Source organism: Mugil cephalus, chromosome 1 (assembly GCF_022458985.1).
Source record: "Mugil cephalus isolate CIBA_MC_2020 chromosome 1, CIBA_Mcephalus_1.1, whole genome shotgun sequence".
Taxonomy (NCBI): Eukaryota; Metazoa; Chordata; class Actinopteri; order Mugiliformes; family Mugilidae; genus Mugil; species Mugil cephalus.
This window is the reverse complement of record NC_061770.1, coordinates 10,647,688-10,672,170: the sequence shown is the minus strand read 5'-3', so window position 1 is coordinate 10,672,170 and position 24,483 is coordinate 10,647,688. Positions and strand designations below refer to the sequence as shown.

The following is a 24,483-nucleotide window of genomic DNA, read 5'->3' as shown; positions in this document are numbered from 1 at the left end:
TTTAGATGCTAGAGGTGGTAAACTAATGGAGACAGAATTTCTGGTGCAACTTCATCTTTTTCCAAGGCTCACTGAGGAGATAAGTAAATGTGCAGTCAAGACGCCGGCAACACCTGTAGAACATGGAATCCGCCTTCAACGGGGTTACATTTAAACTAATAAGTAAATGCATGATCTGTTGTAAGTGCAAAGTGATATGTTGTGACTGGAAAAAACATTGACGGTTGATGTCTTCCAGCCGGTGAATACCTTGCCAGGTGATTTCGCAACCACTACCTGTGCAACTTCACCAATCCAGTGGGTGGGCCCACTTATTTTTGAAGCTGTGAATATTTCAGTTACCTGGTAAAACAAACAAAATGAATGAGCACTGCAAAAATGTTGGCACACTCGTGACCCCAGAGAACTGAATGCACTGCGTCGCCGGGGAGATAACCTGGAACATAGCTGAGCTTATCGAATGTGGTTATCAGTCAGTGCATTTTCTTTTCCCAGCTCACACAACAACCTGGCTCTTGCAAGCAGGCCCGCATCTGATTGCCGGTCGGGTCGCGCTGTGTGTGAATGATCCACCCACCAGACCCAAAGAGGACAAGTCTCTCCTGCGCTCACCTGTGACAGCTGCGCGACACCACGCCCAAACTCCTGAGCTGCTGTCAGTCACCGGGGAGGGCGCGCGGAACATAATCATTGGAGCGTCACCACAGTTCGCCAGTGTGGGACCGGCCATGTTCGTGTTTTTGTTGGGGGACGCGTCGCTGCCATGCCTTGCCGGCTAAGTGCGTGTGACTGGCTCTACTGTTTTTGTTTCCGATGAGGGGAGAGTAGCCGCGGAGCGGGAGACGCGCGGCTGAGAGATTCGGCTTGTCCCAGGCGCAAACGGCGCACCGTGAAACATGGCTCTCTCTTTCCACCTGAAGAAACGTGTTTTCTCCCTGGTGATTTCGGTTATGCATCTCTGTGTGTCCATGTCAACGGATCAATTAGAGATTCACGAAGACGCACCGGAACTCACCTGTAGCAAGGTAACTGGACACCCCTCAGATTTTTAAATTGGAATCAGGAGGTTACAAAGTGAATGCCAAAGTCCAACTCTCTATTACAACATATGTGGAATTTATTGCCGTCTCTTGTTGCTGGGTCAGACACCATTTAAAAAACAGCTGTATCGTTTATAATTTAATTGACTGTTCTATTATTATATTTCAGGCCATACAATAACTTAGTGTAAATTCTGGTCTGGTGAAGTTGGAGGGACTAGACAGGGTGAGAGAGATCAGAGTTTAATGCTCATTATTTATTTACTATGGTGCCGGATCGTGACACCTTACCCCACTGCTCCGTTTCATGGAAGGCTGGCTGGAGTTTCGTCAGATTTTCCTTTTTTTTTTTTTTTTTTTTTTCCAGAGGTGCAAATGAACCAGAGAAAACATCTGTAGTCCACGTGTGTAATATCAAACACAGACAATACATGCTGATTTCCACCTACACTACATGACCAGGTTCAATAAAACATTTTAAAAGGGAAAATTAAACCCACACGCATAGTGAAAACAACAAAACCCTGCAGCATCAGATTAGACACAGGCCACATTGGAAGAATCTAGCCGTGTTGGGCTAATCTGATGCTGCAGGGTTTTTTTGTTTTTGTTTTTGTTTTTTACAGGCAGTCTACAGAGTTCCGATGTAGGAATGATTGTTTTTTTATTTTTTTTATTTTACATATACCCATTTGTATATAGAGGATATATTTTTTATATTCTCAATGTTTGCACCTTTTGTTTACGTTTTATATTTAGCTGCTGCACCGTAGGCCTTTGAGGAAGGTAATTTAAATCCTGTATTGTGTTGCACATGTCAGAATTGACAATAAAGTCGACTTGACTAAACACAAATCCAACAATCACAGAGGAGATAACATATACAGTTACACTTGGTCCATATTACTTTTCAAGTCTTCTTTTTTTAAATTATTTTGTTACGTACAAGATTTTTGCAATTACCTGTGAGTGTTATTATACATGTGCAACATGTGTCCCACAGCCCGCGGCTCATAACCTTGACCTGCGTCAACCTTAGCAAAAGCAAAAAAATAAATAAAAATAAAAAAGAGGAGGTGACTAGAATCCTGGCGTTGCCTGGGTTAGTTATGATTGCGGTATGTTTTTTGTATCTTACTTTTTTAGTCCCTTTGGCACCATTGATGTTAAATGTGTTAGTTATTGACAGTAAATTGAGTGAGTGATAGTAAATTTATTGTTTCTCAGCTTGAATTTGAAGGAAAGCTGTATGAATTACATTTTTGTGTTTTTTTGGGTGTCAAAACGAGCACAGCTTTACATTTTTGTATTAATTCAAATGTTTTAATTTTATCATGAAATACAACAATGAGTTTTCCTGTGTCAACACATACAGCTTATGTGTAACTTTTACTTCTGTAAACACATGGATACAGTGTTTAAGCCCGTTTGTGTTTGAGGTGTGTCTGTTTCACTTCTCATTGACACGTTTTCTTTCCTAAGGGATTGAGCGACTGCCGCGTGAGTCAAGGTAACAGCATGATAAATATTTGCACATCTCACCTCATATTTATAATCTGATTCCTCAGAAAGCTGTAGCGTCTAACGCAGAAATCCAACTTGTTTTTTTTTTTTTTTTTAAGTCTCTGAGTTCTCCGCTGCTCTGCGGGAGCCGTGTGGCACAGTTGACGTGGCAACGGTGCAACTTAAAGGCAGCCTGTGCTGTTCAAAAGAACACCGCTGCAATGCTTGCCTGCAAGTCATCATCAGCCTCCGAGGTAGTGTTTGTTTTCCAAATCTCTGAAAATCTTTTGTCACATGTTAGGTCAAATGATGTCGGTATCCTGCATTCTTATCAGAGCTGTTTCGTTTGTCAATCCATCACACGGTGAGGGCTCCAAATGTTGTGTTCTTTGTTGTCGTGTTTACTGACTGCCATTGTGTTGTGGATATTACAGAAAAGGACAATGCAAATTACGTTTCCGAGGAGTCCGGCGATGGCGGCGAAGAAGAAGGTATGTGTCAGATCTCAGAGGGAAGTGAGTTGGTGCCTCCCGATGAGTAATATACTGTAGAACCAGGTCAGATTATGAAGTGTTACCTTGTCACACCTTTCTTCTTCTGCGCTCTTTGTGTTCCAGCTCTAGTGAAAGTTTGTTTCAGCTCACCGGGGTCCAGAGAGCTTTGCAAGGCACTCCAGTTCAATACAAGTGGCTCCAGTTTAGGTCAACTTTCTGAACAGTCCACACAACAGGTAATGTTGATGGTATATATATTCTCGTAGTTTGATTGGTTCCATCAATTTAACACGCGTATTGTAAGAGGGAAATCCCTTACCTCTTTACATCTATTTAACAATATACTTACTCTAAAATACATCATCTAAACCAGCTTTCTTAAAAGTAACAGCAGGATTTCCTTCTACTTCCTACTTCTACAAGGACAAACGGAAGTTTTAATGCATGCCGTTTCATAATTAGTCATTTTTATAGTTGTTTTGGTATTTTAATACTTTCTCCACCACTGTTGGTCTCCCACTGATCTCCATAAATAGATAAGGCTGAAGTCAGACGTTTACATATAATTAGGTTGAAGTCAACATATTCGTGTTAGGACATGCGTGGCACAAGTAGTTTTTCCAAGTACTTTTCATTTATGTCTCTTGTTGATGATCACATTTCCACTGGGTCAGGAGTTCACTTGACGGTAAAAATTCCAGGAAGCCATATTATTGCTTAATGAGCTTCTGTTTGTTGTTTGATATAACTCGGGTCTATGTGAAATCATGGGAAAACCAATAGAAACCATCCAAGAGCTCAGAAACAATATTGGTGACCTCCACAAATCTGGCCCATCCTTGAGAGGTACATCCAAATGCTTGAAGGTACCACATTCATATTTGCAAACAGTCGTAAACACCAAGGGACTATGCAGCCATCATACCACTCAAGAGGGAAACTTTCCATCTCCTGGGGATGAATTTATTTTGATACAAAAAGTACAAAGACACTAAAGGAAGCACTGACAAAATAGTAAAATTAATCCCACGTCAAAATAATCTGAAAGACCAAGGATGAAACCAGTTAGTTAGAAATCTAGTCTTCTGGTCTGTAAACAGAAACAAGTCTCTTTGAACATAATGACTGAAATCACAAGGGTGTAAGGTTTCAAGGATATATGGAAGCACCATGTCAAAACATTAACCAGGAAATTAAAGCTTGGCGGTAAACAACCCTTCCATATGAACAAACCCAAGCATACTTTGAAGTTGTGGTAAAGTCATTACACTACAGCACAGGTGAGGTTTTGAAATAGCCATGACAAAACTCTGGCATCGATCCAATGGAAAATGCGTGGGCAGAACTGAAAGAGCTTGTGAAAGCAAGCAAAAAACAAGTATAAATGTATTAGGCTAAGGTATGGGTGTGTGTGTGTGTGTGTGTGCGCGTGCGTGCGTGCGTGCGTGCGTGCATGTGTGTGTGTGTGCATGTGTCTAAAGTAATAATTTCAACTGTATCTGGAGTGACAATATTTTGGCACCACAATCTCTGGTGTCTATTTCTAGTCAGAGTAGTGTTGATTATCCATTTGGAGAGAGAACAAGGCAGAACACGTTGTACAGTCAGTTCCTCAAGTATTGGGACATTGACACAGTCCTCATCTTTTGGGCTCTATCCACCAACACAATGGATTTGAAATGAAACCAACAGGATGTGCTTTAACTGCAGACTTTCAGCTTTAATTTGAGGGTATTTACATCCAAATCAGTTTGTGTATGTGTGCCTCCCACTTTTTAAGGGACAAATTAACAATCGTAAATCAATCTTTCACTTTTTAATACTTGGTTGTAAATCCTTTGCAGTCAGTTACAGCCTGAAGTCTGGAACTCATAGACGTCACCAGATGCTGGGATGCATCCCTGGTGATGCTCTGCCAGGTCTCTACCGCAACTATCTTCAGTTCTTGCTTGTCCTTGGGGCATTTTCCCTTCGGGTTTTTATGCAAGTGAAATGCATGCTCAGTTGGGTTCAGGTCAGGTGACTGACTTGGCCATTGCAAAACCATCCACTTCTGTGCCTTAAAACCTCCTTGGTTGCTTTTTTGCGGTATGCTTCGGGTCATTGTCCATCTGCACCGCAAAGTGCCGTCCAGTGAGTTCTGAAACATTCGGCTGAATATGAGCAGATAATATTCATCCTGCTGCTTTTGTCAGCAGTTTTATCATCAATAAATACAAGGAACCAATTCCATTGGCAGCCATACATGCCCACGCCATGACACTACCACCACCATGCTTCACTGATGATGTGGTATGCTTTGTATCATGAGCAGTTCCTCTCCTTCTCCTCACTCTTATCTTCCCATCTCAAGTTGATCTTTGTCTTCGTCTTTCCATAGGATGTTGTTCCAGAACTGTAACTGTAACTGTAAGAACTGTTTTTTTTAGATGTTGCAAACTCTAATCTGGCCTTCCTGTTTTTGAGGCTCACCAATGGTTTACATGTTGTATTGAACCCTCTGTATTCACTCTGGTGAAATCTTCTCTTGATTGTTGACTGACTGTGACCCAAAGCAAATCCGGTTCATTTCATTTAAAATCCATCATGGTGATGTATAGAGTCAAAAAGATGAGAATTGTGTCAAGGTCCAAATATTTACGGACCCTGACTGTGTCCAGTATGGAAGAAACGTGTTGTGTTATCAAGGAAATACCTTTGACCGATGGACAAAATTCAAAGTGTGGCTGACCACTGGGAAGTTGTGCTTTTTAGGAAAAAAAGCTGCCATTATGGTAATTATGACGCACCACTGCTGTTGGCTGCGGGTTGGGGAGCGACGCAAGACTGGGGAGCAGAGTTGTTTGGAGGAATTTGTTGGTAAAAATGAAGTTGAGATGTCAGGAAGGTCTTCCAGATGAAAGCACACCTGCCCAGTGTTTGGGCACACTTTGAATTTTGTCAATGGAGCTAACCACTGTGAGTTACGGTTATTCAGATACCACATGCTGTAATGCATCGCCAGTGATATGTTGAGGCTTGAAAGGGTTAATCAAAGCTGCGGTAGTGGTTGTAAACCATTAACTGAGCATAAACTGCCGTCTTTCATCTTCATCTCCATCTCCATGTCCATTCTTTCTAATCAGAAATAATACAATGAGCAGCTCAAGGAACAGGAAGTGTTTGCCTCAATATCGTTATCCGTCATCCTGATAACTTCTGCTCACAGAAGAAACCACTATATGATTAAACCACAAGTACACATTAACTGTTTGAAGGCTGCTTTGTATTTGTATATTGTGTATTGTATATGGGTAACACTGATAGACACGTCTATCAGTGTTGCTGTCGTAACTCAGTGATTGGGATACTTCATGTTCACAACATGTCCACGTTTCGTCCAGATGCAGCTGGTGTTGACAGAAAGAGTGAACTTTGGCGCTCCCATCGTCGTCTCCGTACATTCAGAGGAAACGTACACCACGCGGAATATCACACTTCCATCTTTAGAAGAAAGTGAGTTTTGTTGCTGTAATGTGAGCAAAGTTACACGGAGCAGCAGAGCAGTGTCACTGAACATTTACTCCTTCCTCTTCGTCGTTTCAGTTTGTTCCAAGGAGCTTGCGGGAACCATACGGGAATGTGATGGTAAGATATCTTGTCAAAATCAGAAAAAGTTGACACATTTATTACGCAATTTGTAAAATATGTGACACGTTTTAAACTAGTTTCATGTTCTTGGCTTTCAATTTTTGTTTATTCTGTTTCGCCTGTGTTGTGCACACCCTGTGAGGCACACGTAACAAATGTTTGTTCAATTTATGAGGACTGACATGTCTCTGTCTCAGTTCCAAGATTCCGAGCAACAATTGATCATGAAAGAAATGTGGTCCTGCAACTGGAGAACAATGAAGCCAGACAAGACAAAATTGTGATACAGCTGTTTTGGGATGAAATGCCTTTAAAGGTTCTTGAGTGGGTCAGTCGCTATTAAAATTTCCAGACAATGTGTCCAAATCAGTCTGTAGATGCAAAATCACTGAATCTTTCTCATCTGTGCAGCCTAAAGGCAAGACACAAGAGGTCATTTCATCGGACTTCATTACACCTTGCCTGTGCTTCCAGGTACATATGACGCATTATCTGGTGAGAAAATAACAGCTACAAGCACTTTGTAAATAAAAAAAATAAATAAATTAAATCTTTGTTTACAGGCTTGGTGGAATGGAAGCTCACATGTGCGAGGAAAATACTGCCCTTTCAAAGCTCAGCAAGGTAAAGTCAGTAGCTTGAAGTCTTGAGGATTACATGGTGAGTTATTTTATAAAAAGCAAAGCATTTGAGTTGTTTTTCTTTTCCAGGTGCACTGGAAAGGATGCAGCACAACGTGGCTGTAACTCTGGTGGAGTCTCAGCTGAGAGACGGTGGCGTAGGCCTCAGCTGGAACGTAACTGCCCCTTGCAAAGCGAAGGCAGAGGTGTGGTTGTGCAAGAAAGACTTGGCTGGAGGCCAGTGTGAAGAAGTGAAAGCTTCTAGACAACACCTTCGGGCAGACTGGAAACCAGCACGCAATACACACTGGGTAAAAGCAGTACAGTTGTGCATGCACAAGATGCTTTTTTTACCTGAACTAAGCCTGTCAGGCTGAAGCTCTTAGTCATGACTGATTTCTTTACAACCATAATTCACTGGAAGCACTTGTGAATCTGAACCCTCGTCATGCGTAGATAATTGCGTTATGCGTCATGTCCAAGTATGGGGAAGTATCAGATTGTTTTTTTTTTTAATTATTTTCTATTTATAGGTCGTGTTTACAATGACTTAATGAGCCAGTGAATTACCAAGTTCTTCTTCTCAGGTTGTTAAAACGTCCTCGGGGAAAAAAAAATAAAACTAAACAAGAGACATGATCTCAAATCTTAAGGTTTATCACATAATAACTAAATTGTATCTCACACTGAGGAATGCGCAATGGTGGCTTTACCGAAAATAGTACCTGGTTTAGATTACGATCGGCAACATGCCAGAAGATTTAGAAGTGATTTTCCCGCCTTGCAACCTGGTGGTAGACTCTTCAGTAAAGTATAAAATGATTCACTTTACAGTGTCTTTCAAACCGGCTTACATAGAAGACAACATCATGTCATGTTTTTTTTCCCCTAGTAATTGCTATATTAATAGTTGAATCTTGAACGTCCTTTAAATGCACCAACAACGCACCACGCTCTCAACTGCCTTTCATTTAAATTAAATATAAAATCTGTCGATCAGTTATGACAATTATTAGGCTACGCAATCTCAATTTTAACAGTTCTGTTTTCAGCACGTCCGCATCAACTGTGAATCATGTGTTTGTCTTTTTTTATCAATTGATTTCAGTTGTTCTTTAACTTTTCAGCAAGCGGGAGAGTTCAATGTGACGTCACATCCTCTGCTTTGTGTTCAGGTAGCACACGCATAATAAAATATAAGAATCTACATGTAGTTGTTAATGTTTTAAAAGCTGAGCCAACCTGCTCTCTTTTACTTTTTGTTCAGATGAAGGTAGATGGGATGGCGCTGCCCTTTGAGCCCCACTGTCCGTTTACAAGTAAGACTATTATTAATGAATTATTGTCCAGACTCAGGTAATGTTTGACTTTGAGCACATCCGTATTTCATAGTTATGTGGTAAATAATTAATCACTCTTAGCTGCTCTGCACGTTTACACCAGTGGTATATACAGCCCAATTTGATGTGGTGCCGGATAAGTGCGATAATGGCATATTAATCTATGAGTAATTACAGTTTCCCTTTTTTCAATTTGTTTTAGCGTAAATAAAACATGTAAATTAGTAGAATGTTTGCATTTAGTAAAATATCCTTCAAAAAAATTAACTTAAGTAGTTAAGTAGTGCAATTTTGGCACACTGTTGTCTGCTGTTTAGTCCTGGATCTGAGCGTTGTGTTCTGTTCACTTACTCAAACAGTTTTCACGCTTTGCAAATTCACGCTGCTTGCCAGATTAGACTCTCTGGAGGGCCGTTTTTGGTCCGTGGGCTCTATGTTTGATAACTGTGATCTTCACGTTGAATAGCGTTACAAGGTTTTAACATTCGATGAATTTTTACAAAGACCTTACAATTCACTTATTTTCCCAGTGTCTAGACTGAGATGGAGCCTACCTCTCCTCATCGGATTGATGCTGATAATTCTGGCCATGCTAGGAGCATATTTTATACAAGGGATCCTGAAAGGTCAGCTTTCTGTTTGCGCCTCATTTAATATTAATTGCACTTTAGGAAAATATGTTGACATGAACTCTGTTTTCCATCCAGGCTACATGTGGAGATGGTTTAAAGAAGATGACGTTAAAGGTATGAGATGACTTATTAACCCTCCTTTACACTATTACTTTTTCTTTTTATTCCTACATATCTATTTATAATCTCTATCTTTTCCAAGTGCTAAAGTTAGATGTTAGATTTCATTATGGGGCGTTTCAGTAGTCCTACACCCAATCGGAGCGACTTTGTTGTTAACAAATTCAATTCAACTCAATGCTGCTCAGATGGTGTGGATAACTACAGTGATTACTTCTCTGTACAGCGCTGCGTAAGGCCTGCCCAAACTATTTAATTTGCCTCGACAGATCGTTACTGAGCATAATCAGTTCCAGGGAAGTGGTTCCAGATCGACTTTCCGCCACAGAATATTTGTCGGTGTGGAAGTTGGTTGAGCATTTAGGCTTGTTAGATCCTGCTGTGACTCATTATTCACTGGATTAAAAATGCAGCTCCCCTTCTCCTGTCTCTGGTGAACATTGTTAAGACTGAAATATACTTCTGTCACAAAATCTACATCTGGACTGACGCTAGCGAGTAAAATGAGTCTTTTTAACTTAGTGTAGCTTTACGGGACTAGATGCAACATGTTGATTAATAAATAGGATTATTCCTTAAAATGTTGAACAACCACATTTACATTTTTTTTTCTAAATGTAATAATTATTTTGGTCTGCTTGTGGGCAGCTGCAAAAATTGTGTTTGCACCTTTAGTACTCATAAAAACTACACTTTATTTGCCTTGCTGAATTAAAGCGTAACATTCATTCTTTTAGCTCTGTCTGTTTTTGTCTCCACCAACACCTGGACGAAACAACTGGTAAACATTTACTGAGTTTACGACTTATCTCAAACTGTGGCCAGCTGCCGTTTGATGCTGATCAGATACTGTACAAATACTTTCTGTGGCTTTGACCCTGGAAACAGGGGCGTGCTGCCAAACTTTATGATAGCAGAAGGAATTAGACTTTAAAGAACGTTATTTAGTCATATTTATCTAGAGGTCAGCCACTATCGGAGTCCAATTCCACTTTGTATTTGCATTGTTCGATAAAACAGCCGTTTAAATCTTCTGTTTCAGGTGCTGTGGGTGGTGGTCACGTGGTGCTGTTGTACCCGCCTAATGACGATCGGGATCTGCCAGGGCTGCTGTGTCACCTGGGCTCGTCCCTCCAGGCCTTGGGCTTCAGTGTGTCTCTAGACCTGTGGAGCCACGTCGAGCTCGGCATCCTCGGCCCCGTGCCGTGGCTCCACTCGCGGCTGGACCGAGTGCAAAGGCAGGGGGGCAAAGTGGTGCTAGTCCTAACCCAGGCCACCTGGACGAGGGCTGAAGAATGGGGAGCTCAGAGCTGGCAGAAAAACAGGAACAGAGACACAGAGGAGGGGGAGGCGGAAAAAAACTGCCCCCCGTCTTCACCGTGCGTGGATGTTTTCAGCGCTTCGCTGAGTTGTATTCTAGCAGACTATCTACAGGGACGCGCCGGTGAGCGGTTTATGTTGGTGCAGTTTGAATCACATCCACCTGAGCCTCCGGGTGGTTTCCGGCCTCTGCCCCAGTTGTTTCGCGGGCTTCACGTCTACAGCCTTCCGTCCCAGAGCCTGGGTTTCCTGACTGAACTGGCTGGTGCTCGGCAAACGGCCACCGCATCAGCCAGGCGGAAAAGGGCAGGGGGGCTCAGGATGGCGTCCCGAGCTCTGGCCCAGAGGCTCTCGGGATTCACGACAGGGACAAATGTGTTGCGCCTCACAGGGGTGCCCCAGACTTGCGTTGGTGTAGGGGTGGACGACTCCACGGAAACGGTGCCCCTGCAGCCATGCCTCATTACGCCCCCATCCAGCCCGGACACAAACCCCAAGGTCAGTGAAATGGGGTGGGTCTGACAGAAGGAGAGGATGAACCACACTTCACCTTTGGGATAAGCAGCCAGTATTGACTTTGAAGTACCTGAAGTAATGCATTTCTGTGTCTGTGTCAGAAAATTATCAATATCGGTTTGCAGTTTCTGCATGTCTTGGTCTTAAGAGCTGGGATCTTGGTGTTTTTTTTTTTTTTTTTTAAATAAAATGTGTTGTAACAGTTGAACATCATAAAAAGAAAAATATACTTCATTGTGAATATACTTCACAAAAGCAGCTGGTTTACTGTTTGATGAAGATCTTTCTAAACCAACATGGATTTGTAGGCTACTGTCATTACACTAACATACAAAAAGCACACTTCTGCTTTACTTTGACCTTGTAGCTGTGTGTGTGTTTTAACACCTTTGCTGTCTGCATGCATGTGTATCGCATATTAAAAGCACTGATGGGTGTGAATAAAGGCACTCTATATACGGTCCCCCCTGACTATATTTGAATGTTTTCAACATTGTGCTGGCATGGTGGTTTTATACTGTCTTTTGTGTTTTGTGAGAACGGGATTGAATAAAGAATTCATCACTTTGTTTGTTCCTCAGTTTCTTGCCCAGATTTCCTTTTAACATGCAGGAAGTTGCTCCATAAGTTGTCATTCAGTTGGCATTGTGATCAGTAACTGTTCTCCAAAAGTAATAATCATAAGTCCAAAATCTAAGTATGAGCAAGAGCTGCAAAGTTACACTGCCTGGCCAAAAATAAATAAGAATCGCCACCTGGATTTAACTAAGCAAATCCCCTAATTAACTAGGCCTCCTATTGGATAGTTACTGCATGGGTGTATTATATTTCAGGTAGCAATAACTTATTTAACCCCAACTGATGAAATGAGTAGTATTTCGATTTCCACAGTCATATTCCAAGATGATGATGCCAGGATTCGTTGGCTTCAAATTGTGAAAGAGTGGTTCAGGGAGCATGAGACATCACTTCCACACATGGATTGGCCACCACAGAGTCCAGACCTGAACCCCGTTGAGAGAAACTTTGGGATGTGCTGGAGAAGGCTTTGTACAGTGGTCAGACTCCCTCATCATCAGTACAAGATATTGGTGAAGAATGAAACACTGGATGGAAATGAATCTTGAAACAACGCCACAGTGAAGTCTGCTGCAGTCAAAGCTAAAGACGGTCCACCGTTTTTATTTGGTATTTGGTGACGACTTTTTTTTTTTTTTTTGGCAGTGTATTTGTTTTGACCTGACAACGTCACGGTCGGGCAGCAGCTGGACGGTGACTGATTGGCTGATTGATTAAACCCCCAGAGCACTTGGGCGGGGCCACATCCTGCGTGGCAGCTGCGTGGAAAACGTAGAAACGACTGGAAGCAAGCCCAAGCCCCGAAGCCCTGTCCACATCCATTCATTCATATCCATTCATTTATTCCTGCACTCAGTCTTGCCACTGCTGCAGACCTAGCGCCGCTGTGTACGAGGCTGTGTGAACAGCGTTAGCTCGCTGGTAGTAGATAGATGCTAGAAATGGCGCACCGGAAGCGTTAGAAGTGTTAGTCCAACATGTGAAACTGCCTGCTTTGTGTGAACCTGCAGGGAATCAGACAATCATCGGTGGTGCAGCGGACGCGGTGGTTTTCCAACAAGGTAAAAAAAAAAAAAAAGCAGAGAGGCTAATAAAAATCAATAGCTAATTTAAGACCATGTATAACGTTTCCCGGCGTTAGCAGAACACTGACACAGACACCAGTACAGTTTAATGAGCACAACAGATACATTAGCAGGCTATGATGGACAGCCTTGGCTTAGCTTAGCTTAGCTTAGCAGCTAGCAAGCTGATTGTGGGTGGTGCTGATGCTGATGCTAACGTTGAAGCTAACAGCATCCCAGACAAGCTAAACTGCGCGTTCTATGGCTTTTCCATTAAAAAACACCATGGATAAATCCATTTTAAAAAAAGGATCACTGAGTTACTTGAGGATTGTCTGTAGTAGAGTATAATGCTATGTTTTCTTTTATTTATTTATTTTAATTCATTGTATTAAAGTCATTTAAATAATAATGCCTGGATTTCGGTACCAAAACAGGACCAGACTGTACAGATTAGATTACATCATAAATCATCATCTGGGTTTCAGCCCTTTTAAAAACTGATTATTTAAAGATTATTATTTACCATTTATAGAATAGATCCAGATCTTAAATATTTAATGAGAGCTATGACATGCAATTTAAAGCTAGTATATTTGGCTTGTATTGTGCCATATTGCTTCCTGTTGATGCAGTCAGGATCTCCAAAGAAACCCAAATAAACGTGTTCTTAAAGTGTAGACGTGTTTGCCGTGCATTAATATAATAGTTTGTTTTTTGAAGGATCATGTGGTGGGCCTGGCCGTTCCTGCCTGCCCTGGTGCTTCTCTCGGAGCTCTCTGTGGTCAGAGTCCAGACTGCACCATGCCAGACCTGCCGAAAACTCGCTGAGAGTTTCATTAAGGTACCGCAGTTAACTTAATGAACCTTGGATTCACGCTTCTCTTCTTCCAGCTTGTCTCTTATATCTTATTTTGCACCTGCCAAACTCAGGGACTGCACCAGACGCTTTTATTTTATCACTTCAGTCTTTTCTTTGCCTTAGTTTTTATATTTACTGACTTCTTTTTTTCTCAGGTGTTTAGTAGCAGAATTGACAATAAAGTAGACTTTTCACATTTTATCCATACACTGACATTTCCCCTCTTTTAGGGCTTGGAGATAACAGCCAACAAGAACTTTGGGGGAGGTAACACGGCCTGGGAGGAGGAGAAGCTGGCTAAATATGCACGCAGGTAAAACCAGGCTATATCTAGAGTCACCGCTGTCAAAGATGCTCATATATTAATTTCATCCAAGTCTAAATCATGTGTGTCCTAACCCAGCTTCTTGTCTTTTTTGTACATCTCTGTGATGTGTTTTCTCCATGAGAGCATAAGAAAATAGTTGTCGGTTCCCAAGACCCTGTTATTTAGATTTAATATAATCTGTCATGTGATTAATAAATCACCAATTAACCTCTTGGCTTTTTGTTTCAGCGAGACTCGGCTCTTAGAGATAGTAGAAGCTGCTTGTGAGAAAGCAGATTTTGAATGTAACCAGCTGCTGGAGCAGATAGAGGACCAAGTGGAGACGTGGTGGTTTCACAGGTAAAACACAGTTAAATCTAAATGAGCTGCAAAAGAAAAAAAGAAATAAAAATAGGAATATTGTCACACATTTAAATTAAATTTATTATTATCTACCTTTCTCTTATGATACGATTGTGGTGGAAATTGAGAAGTTAGTAATGATCCAGACTCAGTGATCACTTAGGGAGACGTGCACAGTAAAACCCAGAGAGTATGTCACCCCGAATGTGGGGTGGCAACAAGTTTTATAGTCCACGCTCACGTTGGTTCCACGTGGAGCTTGTGGAAATGTGCTTTCCCCTTCTTGAGTCTTACTTCTTTGTAGAAAGGAGACAGCAAGGTCAGGAGGAAGTGTAAACGAAGTTAAACAACAAAGGTCTGCAGTCTGCATGTACAAAATGTAACGTAAAACTAGAAGAAGTGAAACTACAAACACAATTTTCCATTACGCGATAATGATTGTTATTTTTGGCTCAATGTAAAAGACGTAAAGGAGGTGAAGCACTGTAGCATGGACATGTGTGTGCATGCTGTTTGCTGAGAACGTGTTTCTGTTTTAATCCCTTGACTGGCGTGTGTGTCCTATAGGCAGCAGGAAGCACCGGACCTGTTTGAGTGGCTTTGCATAGAGGAGCTGAGACTGTGTTGTCCTCCTGGACGCTTTGGACCTGATTGCAAAGGTTTGTATTGCATTAAATGCAAACTGCATGATGTAAACACAGAAAAATGTCACTATGTCAGAATTTATTTTTGCTTAATGTTTAGTGGGATTCATAGAAAGAGTGCTTTAATTAGACACATGGTAATTAAAAGCTTTGGTTTGAAGACGTCCAGAGTTCCTCTAAAGGCATTTTTATCCAAAACAGAGTGTCCATCCGGACCCGGCGGTGTGTGTGGAGGTCTGGGCCGCTGCGAAGGGGAAGGTACTCGCCTGGGAGACGGGGAGTGCGTTTGTGATCCCGGATACTCGGGCCATCTGTGCCAGAGCTGCGCCGACGGCTACTACAGAGAAAAAAGCTCCAATGACAGCGCAGGGGCCTGCGCAGGTGCCACCGATTCAGACGACTGTGTCTACATTGTTAAATTCTGCTCTGGGTCATCAGAAATTTGACCTTCTCTGCGTCTCTCATCCCCTTGCAGCTTGTTACCACTCGTGTAAGAAGTGTTCAGGGCCGCAGGACTACAAATGCCTCGACTGTAAACCCGGATGGATCCTTCATGACAACAAGTGCGTGGGTGAGTGTGACTTTAGAGGTCGTTTGATAACAGTAGCAATTCGGTGCCACTCGTCCGGGCATGTGTTGTTTGACACGCCTTGTGCGTCTCTTAGACATTGACGAGTGTGGTACAGAGCTGGCTCGCTGTCCTACCAACACCTACTGTCACAACACAGATGGATCATATGAATGCAGAGGTATGCCCCCCTTGTCAAGATGTTATGGAGCACATTTTTATTGACATTTGCAAAAATCAGTCAGACTATAAAATTTTTTTTGGCTCTGATCAGGTGCTTGTCATTTGTTGAATGTGTCACACAATTTCCACCATATCCAGGTTGTGACCAGGCGTGTGTGGGCTGCATGGGTAGCGGCCCTGCACGCTGCAAGAAGTGTGCTCGCGGCTACAGACTGAAGGGGGCAAAGTGTCTCGGTGCGTATATAAACCGTTTCCTCGTTTTATCTTTACCCTCTAATGTCATCTAAACCGCTTGTCTTTCCCTCCTCACATAGATGTAGATGAATGTAATGAACGTGCAATAGCGTGCCCAGGCCTCAATGAGGCCTGCATCAACGAGGAGGGCTCCTTCCACTGCGACTGCGCTGACGGTTTCATTAGGAGAGACAGCATTTGCGTGGAGAATAAACCTCCTGGTGAGTGGCGGCGGTTATGAATAGACGAATGCATGCCTACGTCTTCATTGGCTGCAGGTGTTTTGGGCTGATTTATCCCCCAGTTAACCCCCACTGGAAGTGAATCCAGTGCAGACCTCAGCACAGAGGCTGTGCTCAGGTTACTGCGAGCTACGTACAGATTGGTCTTCTTTTATTGTAAAGGTACTGAGTTAATCACAGAGATGTTAAACCCTGAATATTAAACATGCTGGTTATTACTCGGAGCAGCCGTGATTATTCTATGAGTGTTTTAGGAGTGGATCTGTACACTCTCACAATGTCATCATAGGCTCAGACAGGTGTGAATTTAAGAATAAATTGGATTGGAACTCCCGTGGCCTGAACCCAGCTGTAAGTGTGTGATGCATCCTAATTTCAAAATCTCCACAGACTCTAGAGTTTTTTTTTTTTTTGTCTGACCTCTTCAGCTGGCAAGGAGTCGGGATTGTTTGACGACATGACAGATGACGAGGTCCTCGTGCTGCAGCAGATGTTCTTCGGCGTCGTGATCTGTGCCCTAGCTACACTCGCTGCCAAGGGGGACATGGTCTTCACAGCCATTTTTATCGGAGGAGTTGCTGCGATGGCTGGATACTGGCTGACGGAGAAGGGCGACTACATGCTGGATGGATTTCTAAAGGGACGCTAAACTGTATCGAACTACGATTTTTTTGTTTTTTTTAAAAAACAAAAAAAGGAGTACCAGCCAGTTAGAGTGAATAAGACTCAAATGGGGAAAGGAAACTCTTTATAATGCTAGCCTTTCAGGGATTTACTTGTGATTGGGGATTTACTTACAAGGGCTCGGGTTCATTAATTTATATTTATGAATAGGATAACGCAGGAATAAGTGAGAGCTTGAAAACTACGAAGCGGCGAATCACGAAGAGGAATAACAAAGAAACTGCACTGACACAAAAGGAACTGAACTTAATCCCCTACCTCAACTTTGTTGGGAAAAAGGGGTGACATAAAGACCACTACTGATTGTTAAAATCTATTATGCATTTGGATGTCTCACCTGGCCTCTATGTCGCTTGAGAGAAGATGTCATTTTGTTGTACACAGTGAAAACCTCCAGTCATTATGTCCGTCCACATTTCTCCCCATTAAGTGCTATGAAGCATAGATTTTTTTCCCATAATTTGAAGAGTAGACACATTTTGATCGTGTCAAGTTACTGCAGCCTTCCAGCTTATTGCTGTAGGCATGGAAGGAGGCTGGAGAATCTTCACAAATCACCCTCCAACAGAGCACTCACAACTCTGGGATCTTTCCATTGTGAACTACTACTACTATTTAAGTTCGCAGAATGACTTTTTTACCTCATTCCTGAATGATTCTTTTTAGTAATAATGCATGATACCAGGATTTGAAATGGAAGTTACTGCACTGTATTTATCAATCGATCTTACTTTGGCATGAAAGACATAATATTTGACAGCTGCTGGATCACCGACATTACTGCTTATCGAGTGAGTGAAAGGACGCGCTCGGACGAAGACCAGCTTGGATCTGGATGATGAAAGCCATTTTCTGCTGCCTTGATTTTTGAGAGCAATATGCTTGTTGATATTTATGTTGTTGACATTACATCTTTTTTTTTTTTAAATGTGCATTATCAATGCAGAGTGCAATTCCAGTTTTAGCAGATACAGTAGCATCATGTTGGAGAGGGACTCAAGCTTTTATGTGTTGCGTTGTTTATGTCTCATTTTTCAAGTGTGGAATCTCCAGAGTCGTCATTCACTGTGTGTGTTTGCTTTACAATTAAAAGAGGGAAAAAAATACATTTTGTAGTTTCTAGTTTGTTTGTCTAAAAAAGATATACAGAGAAGTCAATTACATAAATTTCCAGGTTTAACGTGTACTACGAGTGAGCAAACCTATCAAAATATTTTTGGCATTTCATTATATATTCATTTTAGTTACAGTACAATAGAAAGGATGAAAATATTCCTCTGGCTGCAATCATTATCAAATGTTTCCATCATGCACCATGTGGTGTTTTCAACCTCATTTTCAAGTACCACAGGGAGGCCCGTGTCTGATGTGTGGGTTCTTGAAGAGGTTTGTCCTAAGTCAGCGTCCCACTCCAGTTAATGGGGTTGAGGCGCAGCAGCTCTCTCTCCTTCAGGGCCTCCTGGGAACGCGTTAGTGCTCTGTCCCTCCAGCCCTGCTCCATTAACTGAGCATAAAACATGCAACACAGACAAGAAAAAAAAAACTCAGTCACTTGCTATACAGTTGTAACCCGAGAGCACGCTGAGGCATTTTGTGGACACCATTGTAAGAGGACATGAACACAAAAGCATCAGGTTTACATATTGTGTGTGTGTGTGTGTGTGTGTGTGGGACTGTACCCTCTTGTTCTCATCTCTGTATGCCGTCATCGCTTTGCTGTGCTGGATCCTTTGCTCTCTTTCGCTGGACAGGGCGAGGCGGTCCACTTCTCTTACATACTCTGCGTCCTTGGCTTTACAGGCCAGCTGCAGCTTCAGCGTTACACATTTCTCATCCATCTGCCTCTTTAACTGATCTCGCAGCTCCTTCCTGGGGGGGGAATTAAAGCGCAGCTTTTTCTCTGTCACCAATGTCGCTTTATTGAAGTATAAAAGTCTCATCGGAGCAACTCAAGTGTTGCTGTCATTACTTTACCTGTACTCATCTCTCTCGCTGCTGGTTCCATAAAAGGGTTTTCGCCACACCTGATGATACCTGATACACCAGCCTCAAGTCAATGACTTTGAACTCAAATAACTTTTCAAAGCAAAGCACAGTGAGCATGAGCAGCGTTTCTACCTGTAATGCTCCCTCCTCTGCATGATCAGTGTCCTCTGGTGGTTGTGGTGGTGAACAGCTGGTGTCTCCAGACTGACGGTGCGTTTATGGACCAGAGGCGGATGTAAAGGGTTCAGTCTGGGAATACTCTGAGGGAGTAGATTTATGAATAATAATTCGACACTTTTAGGTTTGACCTCGAAGCAAATATTGCTTTGGCGTGACACCCGAGTGCACAGCCGGTGAACCTCACCTGATTGCTTGTCCACAGGCGGGCAGAGTCTGAGATGATGGGAAACGTCATGGGAGTGACCACCAGGCAGCGGCTCTGCCGGACAGGAGGTGCGTCACGGAGGATACAGACGGGTGTGGAAGCTGTAGAGATGGCTGCTGTGGTAACGATGAAATCAACAAAATCACAACATAAACGTTAAGAATGACAGAAATGTATAAAAAATAAAAAAAAAAGAAAGAAATCACAGAAAGAGAAATCAAAGCGCTTTTCTTACGTAGTTTCATTTTGCAGTTTCTTCTGTTGGCATGCCAGAGACGATCAATCCTTTATATCCTTCCTCTATAAACTTCTGAAACTTTCCAAAAGTGTCAAAGCTGGCAAAAGTTTTTTTTTTTTTATTTCTCTTTGCATTAAATCAAAACATAAATCCAAATCCAGACAATTGCTTTAGTTGTCCTAGTTAGAGATTAATCCGTGACGTGCCAGTACGTTGTGTTGTGTGCGGTGGCAACAGTTGCCTTGGAAATCAGGTTACTGCCCCCCCTCCCCGAAAGCTGGCCATGCCCCAGTGCAGTCATAAAGGCAGATTTATCAGCCTCTAACAATGAACTAATCAGATACAGTTAGAGAAAATCTCAGGATCTCATCTATTTAAAAGGAATTACTTAAGAAAAACATTCAAGAGACTCATGAATCAGTTCAATTATTAAAGCACTTAAAACATTTTATTCAACATGGAGTAAAACTTTTTAAATACAAGCTAATCTTGGAATATCACTGCATAATTTAAAAGCAATGCAAAATTGGGAGTTCATTATAATGCAGTGTTGATGTGATATAACAGATTTTCTTGCTCGCAACACAACAAACTCTTAATTTTAGATTCCCAGGGTTTCATGATTCTCCCACAGCCAGGCGTGATATTTGTTCAACATGTGATCTTCTGGCGTCACCTTTCGACACAAAAACACCAATTAAATTTTACTGAGAGGATGATTTGGAATTAATTAAATAGTACGGCAATCATGTGAAAAGGGAAATAGCCGGGGTCACACTTACCTGTCTCCACTCTCCAACGCAAAAGATCCTGTAGGAGTCGTTGCCGTACTTCCCAATGCCGTGCAGCTCGATAGGGTAACGCCACTGTTTAGACAGGTATTCGTCTACAGAGGAGAAAAGTCACTGTGAGTGTTTTCTGGTCACCCGTCCAGCTCCATGCACTCTCCTGGCCGCCTCATTAGCTACAACTGTTCAATGTCTCGTTAAAGCCAATCAGCCAATCACATGCCTCGGCTGCTGTTCTAACCAAAATGAGGAGGAAATGTAAGTTAAGGGAATTTGAACGGGACGTGGTCGTTGGTGCCACGTGTACTGGGTTATATAGTTTTACACTAGTAGTATTAGTATAGTACTACTGATTTACTGATTTGAGTATTACAGAGAATGGTCTAAAAAAGCACCTTCCACCAGTTCTGTAGGTTAAAGTTTGTCTGATTGAACACTACTAAAGTATGTACCCAGTAAAGTGGCCAATGAGTGTGTATTTTTATCAACATTAGTAATTTAAACACTGTATGCCAGGGGTCTTCAGTGTTTTTCAGGCCAAGGACCCCCAAACTGACCCCCTACCTACTATATGTGTTCTATATTAAACTTGGCCTAGTGCTATTTACAAATATACATTATTATTATAATTTAATCATTTAAAATCATTATTTTCAACATTAAGCTACTCAAATAATACACAAGTTAGAATATTCTTTTTTTTTTTTTACTTCAAACATGTGCAAATAATTGACAGATTCAAATTTTAACTTTAAACATAAGCTAAGTGTAGTAGGGACAGTGAATCACCAAGACATTTTGGCCTCAGTTGGCTGATCAGCTTCTCTTCTGCTGCTAATATTGCAGTGTGCGTCTTGGATTTCACCTGGGGACTGAATAGGCTCTTGGCCAATTGAGGGTAACCTGACAGAGTCAGCGTGTAATGTGTGGCCTCGTGATTGGCTAAGCAGCCAATGTACAAGAGGGTTAGATTGACAGGTCTCGGCTAGTGTGAAACGCTGCGCTGTTGGGACAGCTCCTGTATCGCTGAATGAGTGAAGTGCTAAATGAAAGATAACCTCAATTTATTCCTTCACTAAAATATGTTGGATTCACATATATGTTTAAAGAAATTAAAAATTGTGGGAGGAAATTGGGGGAGGAAAATTTAAAAAAATACCTGAAGACCTAGTCTGTAAATTGAAGTGGATGCTGTAATCCATCAACCAATAAGCACATTTACCTGAGAAACGAATGAGTGTTTTGGCTCTAATTTCATACAGTCCAAGTGGCTTCATGAGTTCAGACATGGGCCTCCAGTCAGCCTCCCGGGTCACCTCCGCAGACGGGTAACGCTCAAAGAACTGCCACAGCACTGGAATGGCCATCTTTCCTGCAGTGAATAAGGGAGACATCCCAGGTTTTTGTGCGGGGTTGATGCAACATCCAGGATATGTGTATGTTGGATCGTACCGCTTGTCTTGTTCAGAAAAACAGTGGCCACCAGGAGCTTCCAGGGGTCGTGGAAAAGGGTTTCCTGCACAAGGTTAAAGGGAGAACGAGGGGGCGTCCACTTCTTGAAGACCTTCCTCCTGGGTGGGCTGAGTCCTGAGAATTAATCAAACACAAGGTTGAATTTCATAAACATTGATGTGAATGTTCAATACATAAATACACACAGGAATCGTCTCTGAAATAAACCGTTCCAGCATTACCATCTCTGAGGGATTTCCCGCTGAAATAAGGGCTCGTTTTCCGTTTGGCTTCTGAGCCCTTCGACTCTAAGCAGAGAGAAAACATTTATGAACGTTAAACAAGTTTATCGGCAGTTTCATGTAGGACATAAGAAATGGGACAACGTTAAATACAAAAGGTGGAATAGATACTATTTAAGATATATTACAACTGAATGACAAGAGGCCCTCCTTTCAGGACAACAATATCCACATTTTAGCCAGAAAGAGAAAATAGTTTGAAAAATCTATGTAAAATTGGAAAATCCCTCTCAGCCAGGAGATGTGGACTGAAACGCCATTTAGAGTCTTAACGGTTCTTCCTTTTGCACCTGGAGTCTGGTGTATCAGACCATTAATGGTTCATTAGAGTGTCACTAATGGTGAAAAAAGAGGACATTGGGCAGGCTAATTTGAGCACCTTCCTGTAATTGCAGGTGTTGTTAACAGCCCCAAGGCATGGGAACTTGAGTTGTTCTGCGATAAAGACCTAAACTTCCCACCAGTCGTTTAGAAATAAAGTGGCCGCTTGAATAAGTGGTGAAACGCCTGCCTTTGTTTTAGCTTTATTTATTTTTTTTTAGATATAAAATGACCTGGAAGTCAGACACATACTCTATCTGCCATTAAAACCACTGGGAGTTTAGTAACAACTCACAAAACATGAAAAACAGCACAAGGTGTTGACCTTGCCTCCAAATTCATTATATCCCAAACTGATCAAATATCTGATCAAAGCCCCCCACTAATTACACCACAGGACACAAGGCCAATGTCCATTCTCCGATGAGTCAGGAACTGTTTTGGAGGCACAAAGGAGACCTACACAATATTAGGAAGGTGGTCATAATGTTATGCCTATATATTGAGTGTACCGAGGTGGATTAAGGTTTTGGAGGCACTAAACAAGCTAGAACTGTCTCTGACTGTGCAATAAAGTATGAAACTGTTTTGATAGCAGTATACTAGGGAAGCTAAAATTGAAATCTAAAAAAAAAAAAAAAAACTGTCAGCGTACATCACACTTACTATTCTGGGAATCTCTTACTGGTGTACAGCTTCCGCCAGTGGTGACAGGTAACACCTCTTCTTCTTTTTCCCGTTGGCTTTCTGCTTCCAGTTCAGAATTAGGCTCGTTGTCACCTTTGCTGTGAATGTGTGTCTCATCTGCCTCTCGCTCGTCCTCACCTTCGTTCTCGCTCTCAGTGCAAGGCTCGATGTTCAGAGTTGGGACCGAAGGCAGTGAGTCTGCTTTCTCATTGTGAAACATGAAAGTGTTTTGTTGATTACTGGAAGGAGCCAACCTGAGTAGCTTCTCTCTCAGCAACCCCACTCTCTGAGGGCTCTTCTGCAGCTTCACATCGTCCACTGTTTCTGAAGGTGCGGTCTGCATGCAACACTTTGCAGCCTCATCGGTTTTATGTTCAGTCTTATCAGGTGTAACATCGGTGTCAGTAGGGTTGGTATCTTCGCCACTCTTTACTCTTTTATCTGCAGTATTACTGCTGAGTGAGGACGAGATTCTTTTAGTTTCATTAAGGGATTCATCCAGCCTTTCTGTTACATCTTGTGTTTTCTCCTGCAGTCCATCTCTACATTTTTTCTTTTGTCTCCTCTGCTTTACTTTGGAGGAGAGTATCTGTGAGGCAGTGACATTTTCTCCAGATGTGGTGAAATCAAAGAGGTTTATTAAATTCCCTTCTTCACTTTTTAAGAGGAAAGCTTGCAGGGATGCTCTTGACCGGAACCTGTGCCCTTGTGGACTTAAAGAAAAAAAGAAATCTGTTAGACACTGATCTATTTGGACTTATCCATAAATCCAAGGGCCGGTAATGTACATACAGGATTATAAGAAATCACAGAGTCACCTTGTAATGTACACATCCAGTTTCCCTGCTGTTTTGCCCGCTTTCCGCTGCCTCACTTCTCTAGTCCAGCCATGGGGCATAGCGGGAGTTTGGCACAATTCATGCTCATCCTTGTGACTTTGGTTGTTTACGTCTCCACTGGTCTCCAGCTGGACACCACAGCTTGTGGGATGTATTTGAAAATGAGTGTTGTCCGCATCCTTCAGTGGACTTTTTACTACAGCATCAGCAGCCATTCTGGTTCATCTTTACCTACATTTACAACAACAACATAAACGTTTCATCTCTACATTTTACAGTAACACACCAACTCGATAAATACCACTGCATACATGCTGTGCATATTGCAGTAGACGTGAACGCAGTAAATCACAACTATATTAAGTGTACATGACGTACATTAATATCGATCAACCTGGGACTCATTCGGCTGTGGCGCTTGATGACTGATCTCTGTCGTCCCAGTTATTTTCTGAAGTCAACACAGGCGTTTAGCTCGTACTAAACACTCACGGCGGCTTTTTGCTGAATACAGGAAGTAGCGAGCACATCCGAGTCTGC

General features: G+C 42.1%; 4 protein-coding genes across 7 annotated transcripts; 2 read left to right on the top strand and 2 right to left on the bottom strand.

Moving 5' to 3' along the window:
* Nucleotides 1–579: 579 nt before the first annotated feature.
* On the top strand, nt 580–11,784 carry wu:fl23c11 (interleukin-17 receptor C). 2 transcript variants are annotated; one of them, XM_047608542.1, is made up of 16 exons: nt 580–1,025; nt 2,523–2,550; nt 2,663–2,800; nt 2,978–3,034; nt 3,161–3,273; nt 6,421–6,532; nt 6,623–6,664; nt 6,865–6,995; nt 7,079–7,141; nt 7,231–7,291; nt 7,378–7,598; nt 8,415–8,462; nt 8,555–8,606; nt 9,158–9,253; nt 9,335–9,373; nt 10,422–11,784. In XM_047608542.1, the coding sequence occupies exons 1-16, from the start codon at nt 897–899 to the stop codon at nt 11,219–11,221; spliced, it is 2,130 nt and encodes a 709-aa protein (XP_047464498.1). In that variant the 5' UTR covers nt 580–896; the 3' UTR covers nt 11,222–11,784. The 2 variants fall into 2 exon arrangements, with proteins under 2 accessions (XP_047464498.1, XP_047464588.1); XM_047608632.1 differs by having other exon boundaries at nt 583–1,025; nt 2,663–2,797.
* A 760-nt stretch (nt 11,785–12,544) lies between these two features.
* Nucleotides 12,545–18,051, top strand: LOC125012803 (protein disulfide isomerase Creld1). The gene is made up of 11 exons (XM_047592958.1): nt 12,545–12,855; nt 13,582–13,702; nt 13,951–14,033; nt 14,277–14,387; nt 14,958–15,049; nt 15,236–15,415; nt 15,510–15,605; nt 15,700–15,783; nt 15,924–16,019; nt 16,100–16,240; nt 16,690–18,051. Exons 2-11 carry the CDS (start codon nt 13,586–13,588, stop codon nt 16,908–16,910), a joined length of 1,221 nt encoding a protein of 406 aa, XP_047448914.1. The 5' UTR covers nt 12,545–12,855; nt 13,582–13,585; the 3' UTR covers nt 16,911–18,051.
* On the bottom strand, nt 18,050–19,841 carry LOC125012812. Of its 2 annotated transcripts, none has more exons than XM_047592970.1 (6): nt 19,552–19,841; nt 19,296–19,432; nt 19,064–19,191; nt 18,920–18,979; nt 18,625–18,814; nt 18,050–18,449 (listed from the first exon to the last, which is right to left on the bottom strand). In XM_047592970.1, exons 1-6 carry the CDS (start codon nt 19,559–19,561, stop codon nt 18,339–18,341), a joined length of 636 nt encoding a protein of 211 aa, XP_047448926.1. In that variant the 5' UTR covers nt 19,562–19,841; the 3' UTR covers nt 18,050–18,338. The 2 variants fall into 2 exon arrangements, with proteins under 2 accessions (XP_047448926.1, XP_047448936.1); XM_047592980.1 differs by having other exon boundaries at nt 19,296–19,429.
* Nucleotides 19,842–19,971: 130 nt separating this feature from the next.
* Nucleotides 19,972–24,478, bottom strand: mbd4 (methyl-CpG binding domain protein 4). Of its 2 annotated transcripts, none has more exons than XM_047592945.1 (8): nt 24,322–24,478; nt 23,923–24,174; nt 23,084–23,817; nt 22,037–22,102; nt 21,795–21,929; nt 21,565–21,714; nt 20,337–20,440; nt 19,972–20,261 (listed from the first exon to the last, which is right to left on the bottom strand). In XM_047592945.1, the coding sequence occupies exons 2-8, from the start codon at nt 24,156–24,158 to the stop codon at nt 20,259–20,261; spliced, it is 1,428 nt and encodes a 475-aa protein (XP_047448901.1). In that variant the 5' UTR covers nt 24,159–24,174; nt 24,322–24,478; the 3' UTR covers nt 19,972–20,258. The 2 variants fall into 2 exon arrangements, with proteins under 2 accessions (XP_047448901.1, XP_047448893.1); XM_047592937.1 differs by having other exon boundaries at nt 19,972–20,230; nt 24,322–24,477.
* Nucleotides 24,479–24,483: the final 5 nt, after the last annotated feature.